This window comes from Pelodiscus sinensis, chromosome 1, assembly GCF_049634645.1.
Source record: "Pelodiscus sinensis isolate JC-2024 chromosome 1, ASM4963464v1, whole genome shotgun sequence".
In the NCBI taxonomy this organism is placed as follows: domain Eukaryota; kingdom Metazoa; phylum Chordata; order Testudines; family Trionychidae; genus Pelodiscus; species Pelodiscus sinensis.
The window spans coordinates 40,804,182-40,826,851 of NC_134711.1; the positions used below are offsets into that span (position 1 = coordinate 40,804,182).

The 22,670-nt window shown below is 44.9% G+C and overlaps 2 protein-coding genes and 1 long non-coding RNA gene across 6 annotated transcripts in view; 1 reads left to right on the plus strand and 2 right to left on the minus strand.

Moving 5' to 3' along the window:
- The window catches only part of IQUB (IQ motif and ubiquitin domain containing), a 57,338-nt gene extending 44,672 nt beyond the window's left edge, over window positions 1–12,666 (plus strand). For 3 of the 4 annotated variants that reach the window (XM_075928662.1, XM_006122642.4, XM_075928671.1), the window contains 2 exons: window positions 9,003–9,188; window positions 12,277–12,666. In XM_075928662.1, coding sequence (XP_075784777.1) covers window positions 9,003–9,188; window positions 12,277–12,444 — 354 coding nt within the window. In that variant the 3' untranslated portion in view covers window positions 12,445–12,666. Of the gene's footprint in view, window positions 1–9,002; window positions 9,189–9,272; window positions 10,268–12,276 lie in introns of those variants that run through there. The other variant, XM_075928677.1, reaches the window with a different exon arrangement.
- Window positions 12,667–16,458: 3,792 nt separating this feature from the next.
- LOC142829306 (uncharacterized) lies at window positions 16,459–18,460 on the minus strand. The gene is made up of 2 exons (XM_075928765.1): window positions 17,595–18,460; window positions 16,459–17,374 (listed from the first exon to the last, which is right to left on the minus strand). Exons 1-2 carry the CDS (start codon window positions 18,142–18,144, stop codon window positions 16,989–16,991), a joined length of 936 nt encoding a protein of 311 aa, XP_075784880.1. The 5' UTR covers window positions 18,145–18,460; the 3' UTR covers window positions 16,459–16,988.
- Window positions 18,461–19,385: 925 nt separating this feature from the next.
- The window catches only part of LOC142829311 (uncharacterized), a 28,394-nt gene continuing 25,109 nt past the window's right edge, over window positions 19,386–22,670 (minus strand). The window contains exons 2-4 of the long non-coding RNA XR_012903740.1: window positions 21,924–21,983; window positions 21,159–21,253; window positions 19,386–19,523 (exon numbers count right to left, since the gene is read on the minus strand). This is a non-coding gene — a long non-coding RNA (uncharacterized LOC142829311). The remainder of the gene's footprint in view (window positions 19,524–21,158; window positions 21,254–21,923; window positions 21,984–22,670) is intronic.

A 22,670-nucleotide genomic window follows, 5' to 3' on the forward strand; every position in this document is an offset into this window, starting at 1 on the left:
TTGGAAAAAAGAAGATTAAGGGGGGACATGATAGCGGTTTTCAAATATCTAAAAGGGTGTCACAAGGAGGAAGGAGAAAATTTGTTCCTCTTGGTTACTGAGGACAGGACAAGGAGTAATGGGCTTAAAGTGCAGCAGGGGAGGTTTAGATTGGACATTAGGAAAAAATTCCTAACTGTCAGGGTGGTCAAATATTGGAATAAATTGCCAAGGGAGGTGGTGGAATCTCCCTCTCTGGAGATATTTAAGAACAGGTTAGATAGACATCTGTCAGGGATGGTGTAGACGGAGCTTGGTCCTGCCTGGAGGGCGGGGGGCTGGACTCGATGACCTCTCGAGGTCCCTTCCAGTCCTATGATTCTAAGACGATAAAGTCATTCCGGAGAAACTAAATGAATTCTTTGCTTCAGTTTTCATGGCTGAGGATGTTGGGGAGATTCCCAAACCTGACCAGTCCTTTGTAGGTGACAAATCAGAGGAATTGCCCCAGATAGAGGTATCATTAGAAGAGGTTTTGGAACAAGCTGATAAACTTAACACCAACAAGTCACCGCGACCAGATGGCATTCACCCAAGAGTTCTGAAAGAACTCAGATGTCAAATTGCAGAACTATTAACTGTAGTTTGTAACCAATCCTTTAAATCAGCTTCTGTACCCAGTGACTGGAAGATAGCTAATGTAATGCCAATATTTAAAAAGGGCTCTAGAGGCGATCCCAGCAATTACAGACCAGTAAGTCTAATGTCAGTATCGGGCAAATTAGTTGAAATAATAGTAAAGAATAAAATTGTCAGACACATAGAAAAACATAATTTGTTAGGCAAAGGTCAACATGGTTTCTGTAAAGGGAAATCATGTCTTACTAGTCTATTAGGGTATGTCTACACTACAGCACTAATTGGAACTAACTTAGTTCGAATTAGTTAATTGGAACTAAGCTAATTCGAATTATCGCATCTAGACTTAAAACCTAGTTCGAATTAGCATTTTGCTAATGCGAATGAGCATGTCCACACTGAGGCTGTGTCCAGACTCCATGCCTCCGTCGACGGAGGCATGTAGATTAGCCAGCTCGGAAGAGGGAAATGAAGCCACGATTAAAATAATCGCGGCTTCATTTAAATTTAAATGGCTGCCCCGATCTGCCGATCAGCTGTTTGTCGGCAGATCGGGAGAGTCTGGACGCGATGCCCCGACAAAGAAGCCTTTCTTCATCGACACAGGTAAACCTGGTTTCACGAGGCTTACCTGTGTCGATGAAGAAAGGCTTCTTTGTCGGGGCATCGCGTCCAGACTCTCCCGATCTGCCGACAAACAGCTGATCGGCAGATCGGGGCAGCCATTTAAATTTAAATGAAGCCGCGATTATTTTAATCGCGGCTTCATTTCCCTCTTCCGAGCTGGCTAATCTACATGCCTCCGTCGACGGAGGCATGGAGTCTGGACACAGCCTGAGTGGACCCTGAGCCGAGGTTAAGGATGGCCGGAAGCAGTGCCGGCAGGGCATCAGATTAGGACTTAGAGCGTGGAGCTGCTGTCTCAGGCTAGCTGAGGGCTGTGCTTAAAGGGACAGAACCCCCACCCCGGACAGACAGTTCTCAGGGGTTCCCCGCTTGCAAAGCAGTCCTGGCTTGGAGTGCCCTGAGTGCCCACACTCGGCACATCACAGCACTCGGCCATCAGCCCGGCTGCACTTGCCGCAAGCTGCCATCCAGAGGGGCGGTCAATCGGGGGGCTACAGGAGAGCTTCCACCCCGAGGAGCCCACAGAGCCAACCCAGTCCTCCCCATCGGGGGCTCGTACCCCATTCCTCCCTCACCTCCTTCCACTTACCCCTCCCTAGCCCTCCTTCCTGATGTACAAAATAAAGGACACGTGTGTTCAAAAATAGAAACTCTCTTTATTGAACAAAACTCGGGGAGACTGAGAAAAGGAGGAGGGAGAGGGGAAGAGAGTGGGTGGGAAAGGGGAGGGCAACTAAAATGATCAGGGGTTTGGAACAGGTCCCATATGAAGAGAGGCTAAAGAGACTGGGACTTTTCAGCTTAGAAAAGAGGAGACTGAGGGGGGATATGATAGAGGTCTATAAAAGCATGAGTGGTGTGGAGAGGGTGCATAAAGAAAAGTTCTTCGTTAGTTCCCATAATAGAAGGACTAAAGGACACCAAATGAAATGAATGGGTAGTAGGCTTCAAACTAATAAGCGAAAATTCTTCTTCACAAAGCAAATAGTCAACCTGTGGAACTCCTTGCTGCAGGAGGCTGTGAAGGCTACAACTAGAACAGAGTTTAAAGAGAAGTGAGATAAATTCATGGAGGTTGGGTCCATGGAGTGCTATTAGCCAGGGGGTAGAAATGGTGTCCCTGGCCTCTGTTTGTGGAAGGCTGGAGATGGATGGCATGAAACAAATGGCTTGGTCATTGTCTTCAGTCCATCCCCTCCGGGGTACTTAGTGTTGGCCGCTGTTGACAGACAGGCTACTGGGCTAGATGGACCTTTGGTCTGACCTAGTACGGCCATTGTAAGCTCAGGGCTCAGGGTCGGGGGTCTCAGTGGACCACCTTGATTTTCATGCAAACCTGCTCCTGCGTGGCCAGGCTGGCAGCTATCCTGCCCTAGACTGCCACTCTCCTGTGTCTAGTGCAGAGTTCGTGGATGAAGTCCACGATGTCTGCACTATACCAGGTGGGCGCCCGCCTCTTGTGGACCCGGGCAGGCTCCCGGGAGCCGCCAGCCTGGTCCCGGGAAGAGGCAGAGGGCTGGGTGGCCGTGGGTGGCTGGCTCGAGTCGTGCCAGGTGCAGGGTCTGCTGGCTGGGTGCTGGCAGACTTGCACCTGGCACAGGCACCGTAGCCAGCCTGTGCCCCTTTAAGTGCTCCGGGGCAGGGAGGAGGGCAGAAGAGTTTCCCTGGTGGTGCCCAGGTTGGCCACCAGGGCAAGCTGGGGAGGGCTAGCCTCCCACTAGTTCGAATTAAGTGGCTACACAGCCTTTAATTTGAACTAGTTAATTCGAACTAGGTGTTAGTCCTCGTACAATGAGGTTTACCTAGTTCGAATTAAGCACTCCGCTAGTTCGAATTAAGTTCGAACTAGTGGTTTGCTTGTGTAGCGCCTATCAAAGTTAATTCGAACTAATATCTATTAGTTCGAATTAACTTTGTAGTGTAGACATACCCTTAGAGTTCTTTGAAGGGGTCAACAAACATGTGGAGAAGGGGGATCCAGTAGATATAGTGTACTTAGATTTCCAGAAAGCCTTTGACAAGGTCCCTCACCAAAGGCTCCTATGTAAATTAGATTGTCATGGGATAAGAGGGAAGATCCTTACATGGATTGAGAACTGGTTAAAAGACAAGGAACAGAGGGTAGGAATAAATGGTAAATTTTCAGAATGGAGAGGGGTAACTAGTGGTGTTCCCCAAGGGTCAGTCCTGGGACCAATCCTATTCAACTTATTCATAAATGATCTGAAGAAAGGGGTAAACAGTGAGGTGATGAAGTTTGCAGACGATACCAAACTGCTTCAAGGTAGTTAAGACCAAACCAGACTGTGAAGAACTTCAAAAAGATCTCACAAAACTAAATGATTGGTCAAAAAAATGGCAAATGAAATTAATGTGGATAAATGTAAAGTAATGCACATTGGAAAAAATAACCCCAACTATACATACAATAAGACGGGAGCTAATTTTGCTACAACTAATCAGGAAAGAGATCTTGGAGTCATTGTGGATAGTTGTCTGAAAACATCCACACACTGTGCAGCAGCAGTCTAAAAAGCAAACGGAATGTTAGGAATCATTAAAAAAGGGATAGAGAATAAGATGGAGAATATCTTATTAGCCTTATATAAATCCATGGTACACCCACATCTTGAATACTGCATACAGATGTGGTCTCATCTCAAAAAAGATGTACTGGCATTAGAAAAGGTTCAGAGAAGGGCAACTAAAATGATTAGGGGTTTGGAACGGGTCCCATATGAGGAGAGATTAAAGAGGTTAGGACTTTTCAGCTTGGAAAAGAGGAGACTAAGAGGGAATATGATAGAGGTCTATGAAATCATGACTGGTGTGGAGAAAGTGAAATAGGAAAAGTTATTTACTTGTTCCCATAATATAAGAACTAGGGGGCACCAAATTAAATTAATGGGCCGCAGGTTTAAAACAAATAAAAGGAAGTTCTTCTTCACACAGCCCATAGTCAATCTGTGGAACTCCTTGCCTGAGGAGATTGTTAAGGCTAGGACTAAGAGAACTAGATAAATTCATGGAGGTTAAGTCCATTATTGGCTATCAGCCAGTATGAGCAAGGAATGGTGTCCCTACCTTCTGTTTGTCAGAGGGTGGAGATGGATGGCAGGAGAGAGATCGCTTGATCACTACCTGTTCGGTTCACTCCCTCTGGAACACATGGTATTGGCCACTGCCAGCACACAGGATACTGGGTTGGATGGACCTTTGGTCTGACCCAGTGTGGCCATTCTTATGTTCTTACCCCCTTTAAAAAAATTATAAGTACCGCCAGTACCTACAGTTTTCAGACACACAATTTTTTTTCTACCATTGCAACACATTTGTTTAAACAACTTAATTTTAGCCAGGCAGGCGATGACATTTTTGGGTGTAAAAAGTACAAAAATAATAAAGTGCTGTAAAACTTAAAACAAAAATTCAGTTTTCTCCAAATTTTAGTTGTGTTGATGTTTCTCCCAGACTCCTCTTAAGTATCCCTAAGGGTACTCATACCATTGGTTGAGAAACACTGTTCTAGCCATTTTTAAATAAAGATTATTTGTAACGGTGTCCTGAGAATTAATATTTGTATAGCACTTTGAGATCCTTGGATGGAAGATGCTAAAGAAGTACAAATTATTATTACAATTACTGAAGTCTTGCATTGAGTTCTTAAGTAAGAAAAAAAAAAGCAGAGAAGTCCTGTTTTAAACCTTCAGTCTTACAGTTAGCAGAAGATTTGTATCTAGAGGTTTCTTATTTAATTTTGCTAGTGTTTGTTAGAATTAATATTTACTAAATGTTAGTTTTACTTTTCCAAGGCTGTGTCTAAACTACATCCCTTTTCTCGAAAAAGAGATGTAAATTAGACACTTCGAAATTGCAAATGAAGCTGGGATTTAAATTTCCCATGCTTTATTTGCATAATGGCGGCCATGGGTTTTTTTTCCAAAAAGGGGCTTTTTGAAAGAAAAATGGCTGTTTAGATGGGGATCATTCAAAAATAAAATCCTTTTTTGAAAGATCCTGTACTCATTTTTTCAGAAGTACAGGATCTTTTGATCTTCTATAATCATTGGAAATTTTGTATTTGACAAATTGATATGTTACCATTTTTTAAACAAACTCCTCATTCACACACTTTTAACCTTTTTTAAAAAAAATCTTAGTTTTCAGTTTTTAAATGATTAGGTGCTTTCAAAGCCCAGTTTATCTAAAGTAATCCAACAGCCCTAGATTAGCAGAACTTTTTTAGGGCTATAGCAGTAAGAAGCTACAGGTATCAAAAACAGAAGCACACTTTCTGACTATGTTCAGTGTGTAAAACATATTTCCTATCTTATTGTGGTGTTCTACCAAAAAACTAGAATAAAAGATTACTAGGCTTTTAGTATTATCCATGCTATACAGTTTCTGTTTGTTCTTATTAAATAGTTTTCCAGTTTAAGAATATTAAAAAGAGATTTATTTCTTTTTATTGGTGCTAAGTTACTGCTTGATTTAAAACTGGTCTGTTTTCCAAAACCCTATAACAAATTCTCAAACTTGGATCTTTAGTTTATGCATGGGAGTAGTGGAATTTTCCCACGTAAAGTCTTTGTCTGACTAGCAGTAATAAACAGATAGATGTTTACCTCTGTCTGGAACGCTGGAGGCCACTAATGCCTGCACTCATCATTTCCCTTTTAATGGCTGACAGCGAAGAACTTGCCTCAGCTGTTCCAACTGAAGTAGTGCTATTGCAACATAAGTGTTTTCCTTACAATCAGGTTTATTTATTTTCAGCTGAGTTAGCTATATGATAAGGGTGTTTTGGTCTGGCTTTGATGTCTTATTTCACTTAACTTAATTTTAAAACCTTACACATTCTTACCTTTCTATCCCAAACTTACAGTTCTATATTTCTGGTAGCTATCCAAATAGCAGCTGTGGGGCTTCAAAAACAGTCAAACTTTTTATAACAAACAATCATCACAGTTACCTTCATTGCTTAGGGCAGGACCATAACTGGTTTTGGCTGTACTATCTGCAAAGAGCTGCAAGCAGTTAGGTCCCATTGTAGGATTCTCCTCTGGTCTCTCCCCACTGATTTCATATATGTCTGAGCACAGCGACATAGCGAAGTACTGAGAAGATTCAGGGGCAGATGCTTAGCTGGGGTAAATTGTCACAACTCCAGCTTTGGTGGACCTGTGACATTTTACTATAGCTGAGGGATCTGTCACTTAGCATCAAAACTAGACAATTTAACAGATATGTCAAGAGAAGTCCTGAAGCTGCCCTTAAGTCCCTTCAAAACATTCAGCTGTGCCAAATTCTTTGGATGGGACATATTAAAGGATTCATGCTTATGGTACTTGGTACTAACTCAGATAAAGCAGTTAGGGTATGTCTACACTAGCCCCCTAGTTCGAACTAGGGAGGCTAATGTAGGCATTCGAACTTGCAAATGAAGCCCGGGATTTAAATATCCCGGGCTTTATTTGCATGTTCCTGTCTGATCGCCATTTTTAAATGCCACTAGTCCAGACTAACTGCCTGCAGCTACCCGCAGCAATTAAACGGTAATTCGAACTAAGTCCTTAGTTCAAATTACCTGTTACTCCTCCTGGAATGAGTAGCCATGGGCAGTTAGTCCGGACTAGTGGCATTTAAAAATGGCGACCGGATGGGAACATGCAAATAAAGCCTGGTTTCAGCTACCAAGAGCACATCAAAGCCCTTCAATGTGAAAAATCTTTCTAGTTATGGTTCAGTCAACTTCCACTGTCAGTTTAAGACCTCAATCTCAATCTTCAAAGCAATTAATAGGTTCGTTCCTAGCTACATTCAAGATTGAATTTCCATTTATGAACCACAAAGGCAGTTGCACTTCTTTGGGACAATGAAAATCACAGAGCATTTCAGGATAGAAATCAAAACAATCTGTCGAGGGGATCCAGCTTTAGAATTGACTCCAAGAGAAGATGTACATGAAGATGTAGATGAATCCACAATCAGATCACCTTCAAGAAATACAGCAAAACCATCCTGTCAGATAAAACTTTCCCACCATAATCAGAATGATTTTTCTTCAAAACATCAAATACCTCTCTTCTGAAGGGCGGAACTATCTGTAGCACTGTTTTTTAAATTTGACAAGGTAGAAAAGCAAGGCACTATTGCAAACTGAATTATTTGAAAGGTCCTCGGATAATATGGAAAGGAGTAGTACTATAATGACTGCAAGTTCAGTAAACTTTTTTGACGTTCAATGTAGTTCAACAGAAAGTACAGCATTAGCTCAAAGACTTACGATGAAATGGAGGAAACGTATTTTGAAAGTGCAGGTGGAGATGAGGCCAACCTTAAGAAGGCTAAAGAAATGGAGGGCTGTGAGACCAGCTTTAATGAGACTCTGTAATGTGGGAACTAGGATGTATAACCTTAGAACAACAGAGGCAAAAAGGTTCTACCCAACAAGTTCAAGAAATGGCTTTAGTTTTCCCCAAGTCAAAATTCTCAGTGGGAGCGGACCAGCTTCTGCATTTGGAAGCAATCTTCATGACAGTATAGAATGTCACATTTTTGCAAGAGTATTGACTTGGAATGCTTCCAGTCATCCTTTGTGAGGAGTCTGATTTGATAATATGTACATACCATTAATTAAAGTCAAGTGATTTCTTTTTGGGAGAAGGGAAAAGGGACCTACTTCAAGTGCGTGGTAAAAAGGAAGCCATATCTCAAAGTCTGTTGGCCTAGTTAAAGAATCCTTTTGATTAAATCCTTCCATCATTTTTCCTTTAATACAAAGAAAACTTGGTGATGGAGTATTAAAGAAAAGCTTGGCAAAGTTCAGCATTAACGATAGGCCAAAACCACTTTATGCTTCATAGACTATTTAAAAAATAGTGCTTTCAGATGACTAGTGATAAATGAAACATGAGATCAGTATAGGTGAGTCATGACTTTAAGGAGGAAAATATCAGTTGTAAGTCCTTTATATAAAGAATTTACAGTACACATTATCCAACCATTAGCTATTTTTAAATCCCACAGCACCACCGCAAGATGTCACAATCCCATGGGAGCGAATGAGTAACAATATCGCTACACAATAATTAACTCTTTGTAGGATAGAAGCAGAGGGTGGGAAGGGAGAAGCACAAAACCTGTCAGGGCTATCCAAGGGATGACCCTTTTGATATTGTACATCCTGGGTTACTTCAGTTTTGCCTCCTCCCACAGTCCTCCAGCCCGGTTTAGTCCTTGCTGTATGCTGAATTTGACTTCAGTAACAGCACAGTACCATAACTTATTAAATTTAAACTAATTATGATCTCTATAAAATACAAATATAAAGGAAACTGATAAAGTGAAAGGATAAGTTATTTTTATTAATGATCAAGGACCAAACAAGTAGGGATGAACATACAAAGGAGCAAGGAAAATATATATTAAATAAAAGAAACTTTAAAATGATAAGCAAGTAAGTAATCTCTCAAGAGAAGATATAGAATTACCATTGTGAGAAAAAAATCCAGAGTACATTAGAACTTGATTTTCAGGGATGATCTGAGAAAAATTAAATAAATCCTATTACAACACACTGTGGTACGGTGGACTAAATGACTCAGATATTCACCCTTCTCTACCCAAAATGATTTTGTGGTATGTACACAAAATAATTTTAATTCCAAGCATTTTCTTAGTGCTGGATAGATGAGATGCCTTTGCTGGTGGAATTAAGCATTCTGTATTTTTCTCAACCCTGCTTTCAATTACAGCAACAAGATCTGCAATACATGGTGGAGAACATTTGGGGTTGTCAGTCAGCTCTTAGTGCCTGGAATGATCTTTATGATTTGGTCATGGTCAGATGGGATAAGCACTATGAATGGTCTCCCTGGAACACAATCCTTCTCACTAAAGATGAGGCAAAAGCACACCTCAAGCTGCAGAGCCTTCAGGAGGTAAAATGGAACTAATGCATTTTTTATATGATATATTTTATTTTATAGAATTTTGTGACTAAATTGACCATGTTTTGGATTTAGATCCTCTGCATCTCAACTGGTCCATTATAACTGCTTCATAGAAATATTCCTGTATATAACCACTACCCCTTTGTTGATATCCTAGTAAGTTTATCTACATTTGTTTTTTCAGAAGGATAACATTTAAGTTTCACTGACACTAATTTGATTATGATCACCTGTAATTAGACTATAAAAGGTTACATGTTACTCTGAATAGTAATAGAAATGTAGCCGTGTTAGTCTAGTCTAGCTGAAACAAAAAACTGGACTATGTAGCACTTTAAAGACTAACAAGATGGTTTATTAGGTGATGAACTTTTGTGGGCCAGACCCACTTCCTCAGATCAAATTGTGGAAGAAAATTGGCATGACCATATATACCAAAGGGATACAATCAAAAAAAGTGAACACATATAAAAAGAACAAATCAAATTTCAGAACTGAGCGGGGGAGGTTAATGTCTATGAGCTAATGATATTAGAGGTGATAATTGGGGAAGCTATTACAAAGATAGCTTATCACCTCTAATATCATTAGCTCACAGACATTAACCTCCCTCCCTCATCCCTCCTCTGTTTATGAGTGCTACATAGTCCTGTTTTTTCTTTCATTTTACTCTGAGTTAATGATGGTACAAAATCTACTATATTCTGTTTCAGGTAGGACCTCTCTGGTCCAGCACCCTCGGGACATGACTAGCAGCAAACAAAGGAATTTGCTGAACCAGGGGAGGTTCCCTGCCACTAGTCCCCCAGCCAGCACCCTTCCAAGCTGCGGTCCCTGCTTTAGGCCAGGCATCACTCTGGACCAGCTGGGTGGCTGGCTAGGCCAGCCCTTTGCCCCCTATTGCCAGCCCCAACTAGGGCTGTCACTGCTGCCTGGTCCCTAGTGCCTAACATTACATTTAATATCATAGTTAATTTGTTAATGATTGTGTGGATTAGAGATGTTAAAATATTTTTATTTGTGTAAACATGTAACCACTGAATTTTTTAGCGGTTACACATTTACACGTGGGGGGGGGGCAGGCTTTCCATGTGTACCAGCTCCCACCAGCCTTCCCCCCCACGCTGCTGCCTCTCCATCCTAGAGAGCCCAGTACTGAATCCCACCTGCCCCCACCCACGCAGCTGCCTCTGTGGGAGGCAGCGGGCAGGGGAGAGGTGGCTCTGTGGGAACTGGCATGCATGGGGAGCTAACTTAAATGCTGGCTCCCCGTGCATACCGGCTCCTGCATGCTCCCCTACCTCTGTATCAAAGGCAGGAGTGCAGGGGAACAAGCAGCTCTGTGAGAGCTGGAGCACATAGGTAGGCAGCTTTTAAGATGGCTCCCTGCAAGCACCTGCTCCAACCTGCCCCCTGCTCTCCCAGCAGCCTCTGTGGTAAGTAGCAGCATAGGGGTTGGGTGGGAAGTGGCTCCGTGGGAGCTCCTGCCTCCCCCCTCCCTACTCTGATAGGGTATGTCTACACTACCCCACTAGTTCGAACTAGCGGGATAATGTAGGCATACCGCACTTGCAAATGAAGCCCGGGAGTTGAATTTCCCGGGCTTCATTTGCTTAAGCCGGGCGCCGCCATTTTTAAATCCCGGCTGGTTCGAACCCCGTGCCGTGCGGCTACACGCGGCACGAACTAGGTAGTTCAAACTAGGCTTCCTAGTTCGAACTACCGTTACTCCTCATTCCACGAGGAGTAACGGTAGTTCGAACTAGGAAGCCTAGTTCGAACTACCTAGTTCGTGCCGCGTGTAGCCGCGCGGCACGGTGTTCGAACCAGCCGGGATTTAAAAATGGCGGCGCCCGGCTTATGCAAATGAAGCCCGGGAAATTCAAATCCCGGGCTTCATTTGCAAGTGCGGTATGCCTACATTACCCTCCTAGTTTGAATTAGGAGGGTAGTGTAGACATACCCATATAGAGGCAGCGGCAGGAAGGGGCGAATGTAACCATTTGGGTTAACTGAAAAGACCGTGTCCACAGATACATGTTAACATCCCTGGTGTGAATTGCTAATCACCAGAAATTTAGTAAAAAAAAAAAGTGAAAGTTATTTCATTAACATGAGTAGACTAGATTGAACTGCAGCCTGAAAACTGAAATTCTAGTGCTGCTTCAATTAACACACAGTGACCTTTGTGTATTTAATCTAATTATTTGAATCTCATATTAAACATAGTAGTTTGTACACGTCTGCCTTGCAGAATGTTAGGTAATTGATTGATCTTCTAGAAATAGAACACTGGATCAAAACCAAGGTTGCATAAAATGCTACAAGAATGGATTTAAATTGTATGCCCTGATGAGCATTTATACAAGCTTCAGTCCAGTTTCCTTACACATTAACTTAAAAACACACAAGTTTAACACACATGTCTCCTCTTGATTTTCAAAATTTTAAAATAATAAAAAATACAAATTCACAGTACGCAAAAGATATAAGTAAGAGTAGAACAACCAAATCTGGGGAGATGCTGAATGCTTCAAACTCCAGTTGATTTTAATAGGAGTTTAAGAGGAGTTTTAATAGGAGTTTAATATTGACCCGTACTGTTCAATATCTTCATCAATGATGTAGATATTGGGATAGAGAGTACGCTTATTAAGTTTGCAGATGATACCAAACTGGGTGGGGTTGCGACTTCTTTGGAGGATAGAGACATAATTCAAAATGACCTTAGCAAGTTAGAGAAATGGTCAGAGGTAAACAGGATGGACTCGATGACCTCTTGAGGTCCCTTCCAGTCCTATTATTCTATGATTCTATGATTCTAAGGTAGTCATTACTTCAGAAAGGTGCTCAGTACCTTCCAGACTGAGGCCTTAAAAGACTCTGCTACACAGGCCTACCTTCTGCTGTATTTTGCTGTATTAAGTAACAGGGCTGGATTTGAATCTTAAGGTTTGGTTTGTTATACTGTGTGTAGTTCACTAGTGTAGTTCTTATACTGTGCAGGATATATAGCAACATGTAGACAAGAAATGTTGATTGCATTGAATAGAATTTGGATTTTCTTACTTTTCAGGCATATGAAATGGTATTTATTCATAGGATTAAGCACAAGCATATCCTGTCAAAGAACTACTTTTCTCAGATTCCAGAGATGGCATCATTTTTGCATAAAGGTGATGATCAGACTCATGCAAAAGAACTGTTAATAACTAAGCCTATTCCTGCTGGTTCAAAAGCATAACTCTTCAGACATAAAGCTGTCATCTGAATTATTAACATGACTAATTTAATTGTCCTGTTTAATATATAGATTAATTGTACTTGGGGAATATGTATGAAGATTAACTTCCAAGGAACCAATATTCTAATCCTGATCACTTATTGTAATAATTGCATTTCATGTTCTATGAATGCAAGTGTGTTAAGTTTCTAAACATAAAATAAAACATTTTTAAGGACACAATTTGTAAAATTTATCATAATTCCATGGGCTCTTCAAACCTGAGATTATGTTCTTGTATTCTCAAGGGCCTAAATCATTTTGCAATATAAATACTATTGAGGAGATTTAGCAAGTTTCCTTTATACACAATTTTCATATTAAACAATATTACACTGCTAATAAACTTTTGTATAATATTTTAATTAATTTGTCCTGTGTTTCAAAGAGCTGAGGCCATTTAGTCTAAATATAGGTCCTTTATTTGAAAACCTTTGCGCACAGGAATAACTTAACACATGCGAGTAATCCCAAGTGAGTTTAATGGGATTACTTATATGTCAGTGTTTGTAAAATTGTGGCTGTATTTTGTAATACTAAAAATAGGTTATTTGGGATTTGTTTATCTCTTAGTTCAGGGGTTTTCAAACTTGTGTCGCAGACCTGTCAGGGAAAGCAAGCCCCTGGTAAGCCCGTGATGTTTTGTTTACTCTAAAGCGCTACAGCCATATCGCCTCGGAGCTCCCATTGGCTATGATTTGCCGTTTCCAACCAACGGGAGCTGTGGGAAGCAATGTCTTGTCTGTGCCAGGACCATAACCAGAGGCCACTATGCTTCAGCAGCAGTTATGGAAACTACACGTTGTGGTTACAAGCTATGACATGCTGGGAGAACTTCCTGGTTCTTGCCAAGAAGTACTCTTTTCTCTCCCAGTGGGAAGTTTCAGACTGACTAAAGCTGTGAGCACAAAACAAGCAAGTTGAAAGGAGTCTGTTACTCTGTTCTGCATTTCAGGTAGGAACAAAAAAGGACTTAACCAACATCCTGAGTGGAGTTTAAATGACACGAAATAAGAACATTGGCTTGTTTTTGTTGGGATTTAGTTATTGTGGGAATTAGAACATGTTTGTTAGAGGGATGTGTTATACAAAGTCCCCTCTGTCCTCCCAGCAGGAATTTTCAACACTGACTGAAGCTGGGAGCAAAAGGCAAACAAGCAAAGAGGAAGCTGCTAGACTGTTATCCTGTTCTGTGTTTCTTTGCAAAACTAAACATTGTTCCTAGTGGTTTGTCTAAGAGCGTTTGATCTGAAGTGATACACATTGATACACAATGCAGGCCCAGTTTCCTAAAGTTGTGTAAAAAGCCCCAAACAGGGGCAGATGACCATTTTGCGGGGCCCCGGGCAGCATAATTACGCGGGGCCCCCCTTTGCCACGGCGCAAGCGCAGTGACGCCATGCTCATGTGCAGTGGCGCCACGGCGCATGCGCGGGGCTTTCTGAAGCGCGGGGCCCGGGGCGGCCGCCCCGTTCGCCCTGCCCTATATCCGCCCCTGACCCCAAAGCATGTTGAACAACCTAATACTGGGCCAGTGTATGAAAACAAGGCTACAAGTGAAAGGGAAAACATGAATGTTGTAGCTACCATTCCATCCTTTGATAAATGAATGTATTATTTTTCTTAAAAAGTGGCCATTAAAAAAAAACAGACTCTCATATTTGGTCCCCCGTGAATATGAGGGAATTAGTTCAGGGAAATCTTAGATCCCATAATTTGTGTGTGCCATTCATTTTTGAAGATTATAGAATTCACAAGAAAAGAAATGTTTTGGTTCAGTGTAGGGAAGCTCATTTACACAAATGCTTTGCCTCCCGGTCTTTTGTATATCTCTGAGTCTTTAAGGATGCTTTCTGTAACATCTGTTTAGGCATGCTGTTTAGGCTTCCCATGTTTGTAAATTGCTACTAAATTCTGTTGAAACTGAACTGAATTGGATATTTGACTGTTATCCGTAACAGCTGCTGGTTGATAGACTCAGTGAGAATGAAATTTCTAGCCTTACAGAGAGAAAAGAGTAGGAAATTACATTTGTACAAGGTCAAAGCATCAGTCTTTCACTGGAGTAGTATTAGAGGATGGCTATTGAGAGCCCATTCTGGACTCTATAGGATTGAAAGATTTGGAAGACATGAGACATTAATACAGGACTTAATGAAAAAATCTGACAAAGGTGCTCAAGAGTTTGAAATCCTGATTAAATCACATTATTCATTAGGAGGGAGCAAAATATAACCAACATAATTCTGAAATTGAACAACATGCATTAGTGTCATTTAAGCAGTCAGCTAGAACTGTAATAAGTATAGTACACAAACCTAGTGGTCTTTATTACTGTTCTTTTAGAACAAATTGTTTTAGTTTTTCACTATTGCTGCTTTCATTGTCTTCCACATTTTAAAATGTTTTCCCATACAATTACTGAAATTACCATAGTAAGATGAATGATTTTCACCTTTTTATGTCTATAACATTATTCACAATTACATGTATGTTACAGAAAGGATTTTTACTATTGGATTTTTCTCTAATCTAGGTAATCTATTTGTAGTTTTTGGCTTTGGCTTTAATGTAAGTAAATTCATTTATGCCATCTAAATGAAACAAAAGCCAACTGGATGAACAAGTATTAAGAACAAAAGAACTTTTGCATATCCAACAACAGTTGGGACAAAAAGAGCTAGTGTGAGCCAGGTTCAAGTGCTCTCCAAGGGTATGTCTACACTACAGTGCTAATTCGAACTAATTTATTTCGAATTAGTTCATTCAAAATAAGCTAATTCGAAATAGCGCATCTAGACCCAAAAACTAATTAGAATTAGCGTTTTGCTAATTTGAAATAGCACGTCCACACTGATTGGACGCTGGGTCGCATTTAAGGGCAGCTGAAACTGGTTCTGGCAGGGCATCAGGTCAGTAATTGCTTTGTGTAGCTGCTGTCTGAGGTTATCTGAGGCTCGTGCTTAAAGGGACCCCCCTGGACAGCCGGTTCTCAGCTTTTTCCACTTGCTTGCCTACCTCGCAGAGGGACAGCAAAGCGTTTTCCTCTCCACCTCCCTGTGTCAGTGGTTCCCATTGGGGACGCCGTCGCAGTTGGCACCATGGAGCCAGAGCTCTCCCTGGGCATGCTGCTCCAATTTTTGGACTTGCTGCTGAAAGCCTGCCAGCAATGGCTTGAGGCTGCCTGGCACCATCTGGTGCACATCAGCCCCCTGCCTCTCTCCCTGGCCTCACTGCATCTGGCGTCTGGACACTAGCAGCGACTGGTGGGACCGCATTGTCCTGGAGCGCTGGGGAGACCAACAGGGGACCCAGAACTTCAGGATGAGGAAGGACACCTTCCTGGAGCACTGCGAGTGGCTCGCCCCTACTCTGTGGCAATGGGACACTTGCATGAGGCCCGCCATCCCCCTCCAGAAGCATGTGGCCATCGCCCTGTGGCATGGGGAAATGCACCGTTGGAGCAGTGCTCATGCAGGTACGGCGCTCACCAGCCACTGGGACAGGGGGGAGAGGGGCTGCAAGGAGGGAATGGGCTGCCCCAGGGAAAACGGGGGGTGGGGTAGGAGGCGAAAGTGCCCCGCACGGGAGGGGTCGGTCTGTCCCGGCCGTACTACACGCTGCCCACAGCGGCAGAATCGCAGCGGGGGTTGCTTCTGGGAGTGGGGCGCAGGGCAGTGCAAGGGAACAAACACTCTCAGCCACCCGGACACCCCAGTGATTCACGGTTTGCTGTGTCTCTCTGCAGGTGGTCAAGGCCATCAACCGGGTGCTGCTCCGCAGGGTGGTCCGCCTCGCCGACCCGGATGCGGTCATCCAGGGGTTCGGCGCCCTCGGCTTCCCCAACTGTTGGGGGGCCATTGACGGGACGCACATCCCCATACACGCCCCGGAACACCAGGCCTCCCAGTACATCAACTGCAAGGGATACTTCCATCCTCCTGCAGGCCATGTCTGAGCACCAGGGCCAGTTCACAGACATTAATGTGGGATGGTCCGGCAAGGCACACGAAGCCAGGGTGTTCCGCAACATTTCCATGTGCCAGAGGCTGCACACCGGGACCTTCTTCCCCGACTGCCACATCAGGGTCGGGGACGTGGACATGCCCATCTGCCTGGTGGGGGATGCGGCCTACCCCCTACAGCCCTGGCTGATGAAGCCGTACACAGGGCACCTTAACCCCTCCCGGCAGGCCTTCAATGCCAGGCTCACCAGCAGCAGCCATTTTTATGCTAATGAAGCGGGCGAGATTTAAATCCCCGCTTCATTAGCAATTGCAATACGTCTAATTTACATCCCTTTTACGAAAAAGGGATGTAGTCTAGACCTAGCCCTGTTTTGCCAAAAAACCCTCTCTTTATTGTACATAATTGGGGTGGGGGGGAGAGAGGAATGAGGGAGGGAGAGGAGAGGGGGAAACCTGGGAGGAGGGAGCTGGAAGGGAGAGGAAGGGGAGGAAGGGAAGAGAAAGCTCAGGGTTGGGGGTCCTGCTAGCTCTCCCATCTCACAGCACTGCGGAGGAGTCGGGGGGAAGTGGGTGTGGAGCAGAAGGGATGGGGGTTGCGGAGGAAGCGGGAGGGAGAGCAGAGGTGGGAGGAGGAGTGAGAGCTGGGGCAGCTCCAGGGGCTGGAGCAGGAGGAGGCAGGAACCTGTCCACCAAGGTCTGGAGGTGACCTCTGAGGGCAAGGCCCTGCTCCTCCAGCGCCTCCAAGCTCTGCTGCCGCAGCCACAGGTCCTCCTGGACCCAGTGGTCCTGGGTGCGGAGCTGGTGCTCCAGTAGCTGCAGGTGCCGCCTCTGGTAGTCCTCCAGGTTCCTAGTGCACCTGCTGGCCCGGGTGCGGGTGTCTGTTGCAGGTGGAGTGGTGTGCCCTGCAGTCTCAGGTACTGCGGCTGTGGTGAAACAAGAGCGGTGGTCAGTTCTTCCTGGGGACACAGTGGGTGAAACCCAGTCCCCCTCTGCAAGTTGAGGTTGGCGTGTGGGGAACGGGCCAGGGGCCCTGCATGACACCCAGCTGCTGCTCCATGGTGGGCAAGGCCCAGGTGCACGGTCCCTGGGCTCCCTCTCCCCCCGCCACCCGCATACACATAAGGGGAGCATGATGGCACTCACATGTGGATCCCTGCCTGGCCTCAGACGACACAGCCGATGTGCTGTGTGGGATGCCTCGGGTGTCCTGGGTCCTGGGCAGGCTCCTTGCTGGCTCCTGGCTCTCGGCATCCTCCTCCTCCTCTTCCATGTCAGGGACGGGGCCCTCTGCCCCAGGGTCGATCACCACACGGGGGGCATGGACTGTGTGAGCCCCCAGGATGCGGTCCAGGGCCTCATAATGAGGGCACGCATCCAGGTCGGCCCCTGGCTGGGAGGCCCTGGAGTAGGCCTGCCGCAGATCCTTTATTTTGCAGCGGACCTGCTCCCAGGTCCGCATGTGGCCTCTGGTGGCCAGGCTGGCAGCCATGCGGCTGTAGACGGCCGCGTTTCTGTGGCTAGTTCGGAGATCGTGGACGTTGGAGGCCTCCCCCCAAACCTCAATGAGGTCCACGGTCTCCGTACTAGACCAGGTGGGTGCCTGCCTTTTGCGGCCCTGGACAGGCTCCTGGGAGCCGCCAGCCTGTTCCTGGGAAGAGGCGGAGGGCTGGGTGGCAGCAGGTGGCTGGCTCATGCTGTGCCAGGTGTAGGGTCTGCTGGCTGGGTGCTGGCAGGTTTGCAACTGGCACAAGTATTGTAGCCAGACCTTGCCCCTTTATGGGCTCCGGGGCCGGGAGGGGGGCAGAAGAGTTTCCCTGGTTTGGCCCAGAGTGCCCACCAGGGCAGCTGGGAAGGGCTAGCCTCCAACTAGTTCGAATTAAGTGGCTATGCAGCCCTTAATTCAAACTACTTAATTCGAACTAGGCGTTACTCCTCGTAGAATGAGGTTTACCTAGTTCGAATTAAATTCGAACTAGCGGTTTGTATGTGTAGCCCTTATTAAAGTTAATTCGAACTAACAACTGTTAGTTCGAATTAACTTTGTAGTGTAGACATACCCCAAGAGTGAGATCACTACTCTTTAATATCTTATTTTGTTTCATATAATAATGCATAACCTACATCCACCATAACACATTATTTAGTAGTTCATTAAATGGCCTCTTTGTATTCCCCCTCTTCAAAGCTCCAAGAGCATAGTTAATTTAGGGTTTGTCTACATGGGAATGTGATAAAATGGGGATTGTATTCACTCTGTTTGCTTTGTTATGTTGTGTGTGATTTTGACTGTCCTATAATAACCGTGTGGGGGGAGGAGGGTGTGCACACGTGCGCGCCTGAGTTTCCCTGGGCACTGCACTATTATCTAGATGGGGATGGGGATTTTAGGTGTGACTCACTGAGGGAGCATGCTAAACCCATCATGTTCCCAATGCCCTAGGTTCACTGTAACCTAAGTTTGGGAGGAGTATGTGCCCATGTGGCACCTTTGCCCCGGGAAGCTCGTCAAAGGCTAGAGACAGGGCTGGAGTGACAGAGATTTGCTGCTGGGTGTGTGTGAGTGAGTCTCTCTGGCTTGGGGTCAGAGATGGGGGGCAGAGCTCAGGGGTCTGTGCCCCCTTCTCCGCAAGATGAGTTGTATTGACTGCTTCTGGTTCCTGTGCTAACAAATCTGTTCTATGCTGTGTCCCTGTGAACTAATCAACCTTCTGTTCTACCTGCTGGTTTAGAGTCACAGCTGGCTGTGGGTGGGGGTGCAGAGCCCAGTGGCTCCCCACACCTGGGTGTTATTGGTGGCAGAGGTAGGACATACTGCTCCCCATGACTGGGGCTCAGTAGAAAGAAGGGGGGCTAACAAAAGCCAGGTGTGTGAAGGCCAGTGAGGAGCTGTTCCAGGAAGTGTAGGGGCCTGCAGTCTAACCCAATTGTGATCCTCAAAGCGGATGTCACCCTAAAGAGGGTTCCTTCTGAGGACCGTGGGAAGTGGTTCTGGGAAGTGGAGGAGCGCGAATCCTGGCAGTTCCTTTTCTACCATCCTTCGCTGAAGACAGAATCAGAACAGTGCTTTTCTTCCTGACAGGAAAACAAGATTAATAGAATTTGTTTTAATCTTTACTTCATAGTTTAGTCAGTTATCACCAGTTTCAACATTCATTACGCTTTAAAAGGAAAAAAAAAAGAGAAGACAACAGCCGCGGCTCTTTTCTTCAATATGCCGGGTTCCCCTGGCTTTAAAAGATGTGAGTCATGCAGAGACTTGATGCCGATCTCAGATGGCCAAGCTTCCTGGGTCAAATGCCTGGGGGAGTCTCATGCAGCACATACGTGCCCTCACTGCCTGAATATGACAGCCAGGGCCAGGAAAGACCACGAAATTAGGCTTAAAACTCTCCTGTGGGTATGTCTACACTTACACCCTCTTTCAAGAGAGGGATGCAAATGAAGACAATCGAAATTGCAAATGGTGCCAGGATTTAAATATCCCACGCTTCATTTGCATATTCGCATTATGGCGCTATTTCGAAATAGCGCTATTTCAAAATAACAGACACTGTTAAGGCATGGTTATTTTGAGAGAAAACCCTTCTCGAAATAACTCATAAACCTCATTGTATGAGGAATAAGGGTTATTTCAAGAGAAGGGTTTTCTCTCAAAATAACCACGTCTTAACAACGTCTGTTATTTTGAAATAGCGCTATTTTGAAGTAGCGCCATAACGCAAATATGCAAATGAAGCACGGGTTATTTAAATCCCAGCTTCATTTTCAATTTTGAATGTCTTCATTTGCATCCCTCTCTCGAAAGAGGGTGCAAGTGTAGACATACCCTTTGGGAGAAGTCTCTTCAACCCTCACTGGACAAACCAGAAGACTCATGGGGACAGCAAAAGCCCGCTGACAGGGCAGCTTCATCACCTTGCAAAAGCTCTCAAGCCGTGTGGGTTTCCCTGGCAAATCGCTATCAGCGTCACCCAGAGCCTCTCGTACCCTGGTGCCGTCAGTCTCCAGCACTGTGGAGAAACTCAATCCTGCACGAGCCAGGAGAGACGAGGCAGAATCTAAACTGGCCTCAATGGTCGGCACTACAGAAACAGTGGCACCAATGAAGCCGCTTATGCCCCCACCATTAGCTCTCCCTCAGTACCTGAACAGACCACGCAGAATGACCTTGACTGCCTCTCAGCACCACAGCACCAAAAAGTGCTGCACAAAACGCAGCACCTACAAAAATCTCCTCAACCAGACACAAGAGCGGAAGCTTGTTCACCGCGCTCCGCAGTAGTGTCTTACTCCCAGAGGCACAGTAATATGCCACAAGGTGCTCCCCACTCTCCTACACCATTCTCCCCAGAACTGATTATGGAAGCGGGCATAGGAGTGGGTTCTCATCGTGCCATTCCTCTCCTTCTCCATCACTGACTTCATGGCATTCATACAGGGATCATTCCCTCCAACAGCATCCCATATGATCTAACCAACCATGGATATATCCCCCACAACAGTTCCAGCCTCAGTGGGCCCCCTGGGATACATGGAAGGCTACCGACCATGCTCATCCCATGTCTATCATTCAAGACATACAGCTTCTACATCGCAACAACAGCACATTTCCAGGTACTCTCCCACTTCCTATCTCTGTGCATTCTTTGCCTGCTCATCCACCTTCAGTAATATCTTAAACGGGTTCTAATGATCACAATGACTTACCTCACTCAGACTCGGCGAGCTCCTCACATGAACCCAGATCCACTAGACAGGATGAAGCAGTATTCCAGATATCGTCTTCCCCACTGGCAGACGATCTGAAACAGTTTCAAGAACTGTTTAGGCAGGTAGCCCAATCACAAGATATTATACTCCAAGAGCTACAAGATAAACAATACAAATTCTTGACAATACTACAACCCACAGCATCCTTGAAGATAGATAAACAAAGCTATCCTTGAACCTTCAGATGCTCTGTGGCAAAATCCAGCCTCTATTCTGCCTACAAACTGTAGAGCGGATAGAAAATATTTTGTCTCTGCAAAAGATATGGACTTTCTCTTTGCACACACCCAGCTGAACTCACTGGTGCTGGGCTCTGTTAATCATAAGGCTAAGAACCCACAATTTAAGTCTACACCCTGCGACAAGGAGCACAAGCGGCTAGACACCTTTGGCCACAAGATGTAATTGCCTTCACCATTCATTGGACAGCTCCCCTACTCTATGCCTTTCCATGAATTCTGCTTCTTGCCAGAGTGATCAGCAAGATTCAATTTGATTGGGCCACAGTAATTTTAATAGCCCCAGCCTATCTGAGGCAACCTTGATTCCCTTACCTTAATTACCTATCGATAGAGCAACCCATTCCTCTCCCCGTGGTGCTGAAACTCCTGATGCAGCACCACGGCAGCACATGCCACCTCAACATCAAAACTCTAAAACTCATGGCATGGCTTCTCCATTGTTCCAGAATGAAGAACTCACCTGTTCGGACAGAGTGAAACATGTCCTGCTAAACAGCAGACGTCCTTCCACGAGAAGCACCTATCAAAGCAAATAGACATGCTTTCAGCAATGGTGCACGATGCGCAATTTACATCCCACTACTATCCCTATACCTACCTTGCTGGAGTACCTCATGGACCTCAGCAACACGGGCCTTTCCATCAGCTCTATCCGAGTCTACCTGGCAGTGGTCACAGCTTTCCATGATCTGGTAGATGGCTTCTCTCTCTTTGCGCATTCCATGATGAAGCAATTTCTCACAGGCATGCAGAAAATGTACCCTAACCTGCACCCCCTAGTGCCATTGTGGGACCTGAATTTGGTCCTTGACACGCTCACCAGGTCACCTTTTGAGCTACTAGCCACTACATCACCACAATACCTATCCATGAAGGTGGCCTTCATAGTGGCAATAACATCTGCAAGAAGCGTAGGCAAAATTGCAGCCCTCAAGGCAGACCCACCTTTTACCACCTTTACCGGGGACAAGGTAATACTCAGGCCCTATCCGAAGTTCCTCCCGAAGGTCATATCCGAGTTCCACTTAAATAAACTCATTTAGTTACCTGCTTACTTCCCTAAACCTCATACCTCCTCCAAGGAGGCTATATTATACACGCTAGATGCAAGGCGGGCAACTGCATTCTACCTTGATAGAACTAGAGCAGCGGTTCCCAATCTTTTCTGGATGGGGACCCATTTTGACTATTCAGGAAGACTTGGTGA

Coding starts and splice junctions, on each gene's coding strand:
- LOC142829306 (XM_075928765.1), bottom strand. CDS start 18,144: ATGAGCCAGCCACCTGCTGCCACCCAGCCCTCCGCCTCTTCCCAGGAA. Junction 17,375..17,594: donor GGCCAGGCAGGGATCCACAT/GTGAGTGCCATC, acceptor GTTTCACCACAG/CCGCAGTACCTGAGACTGCA.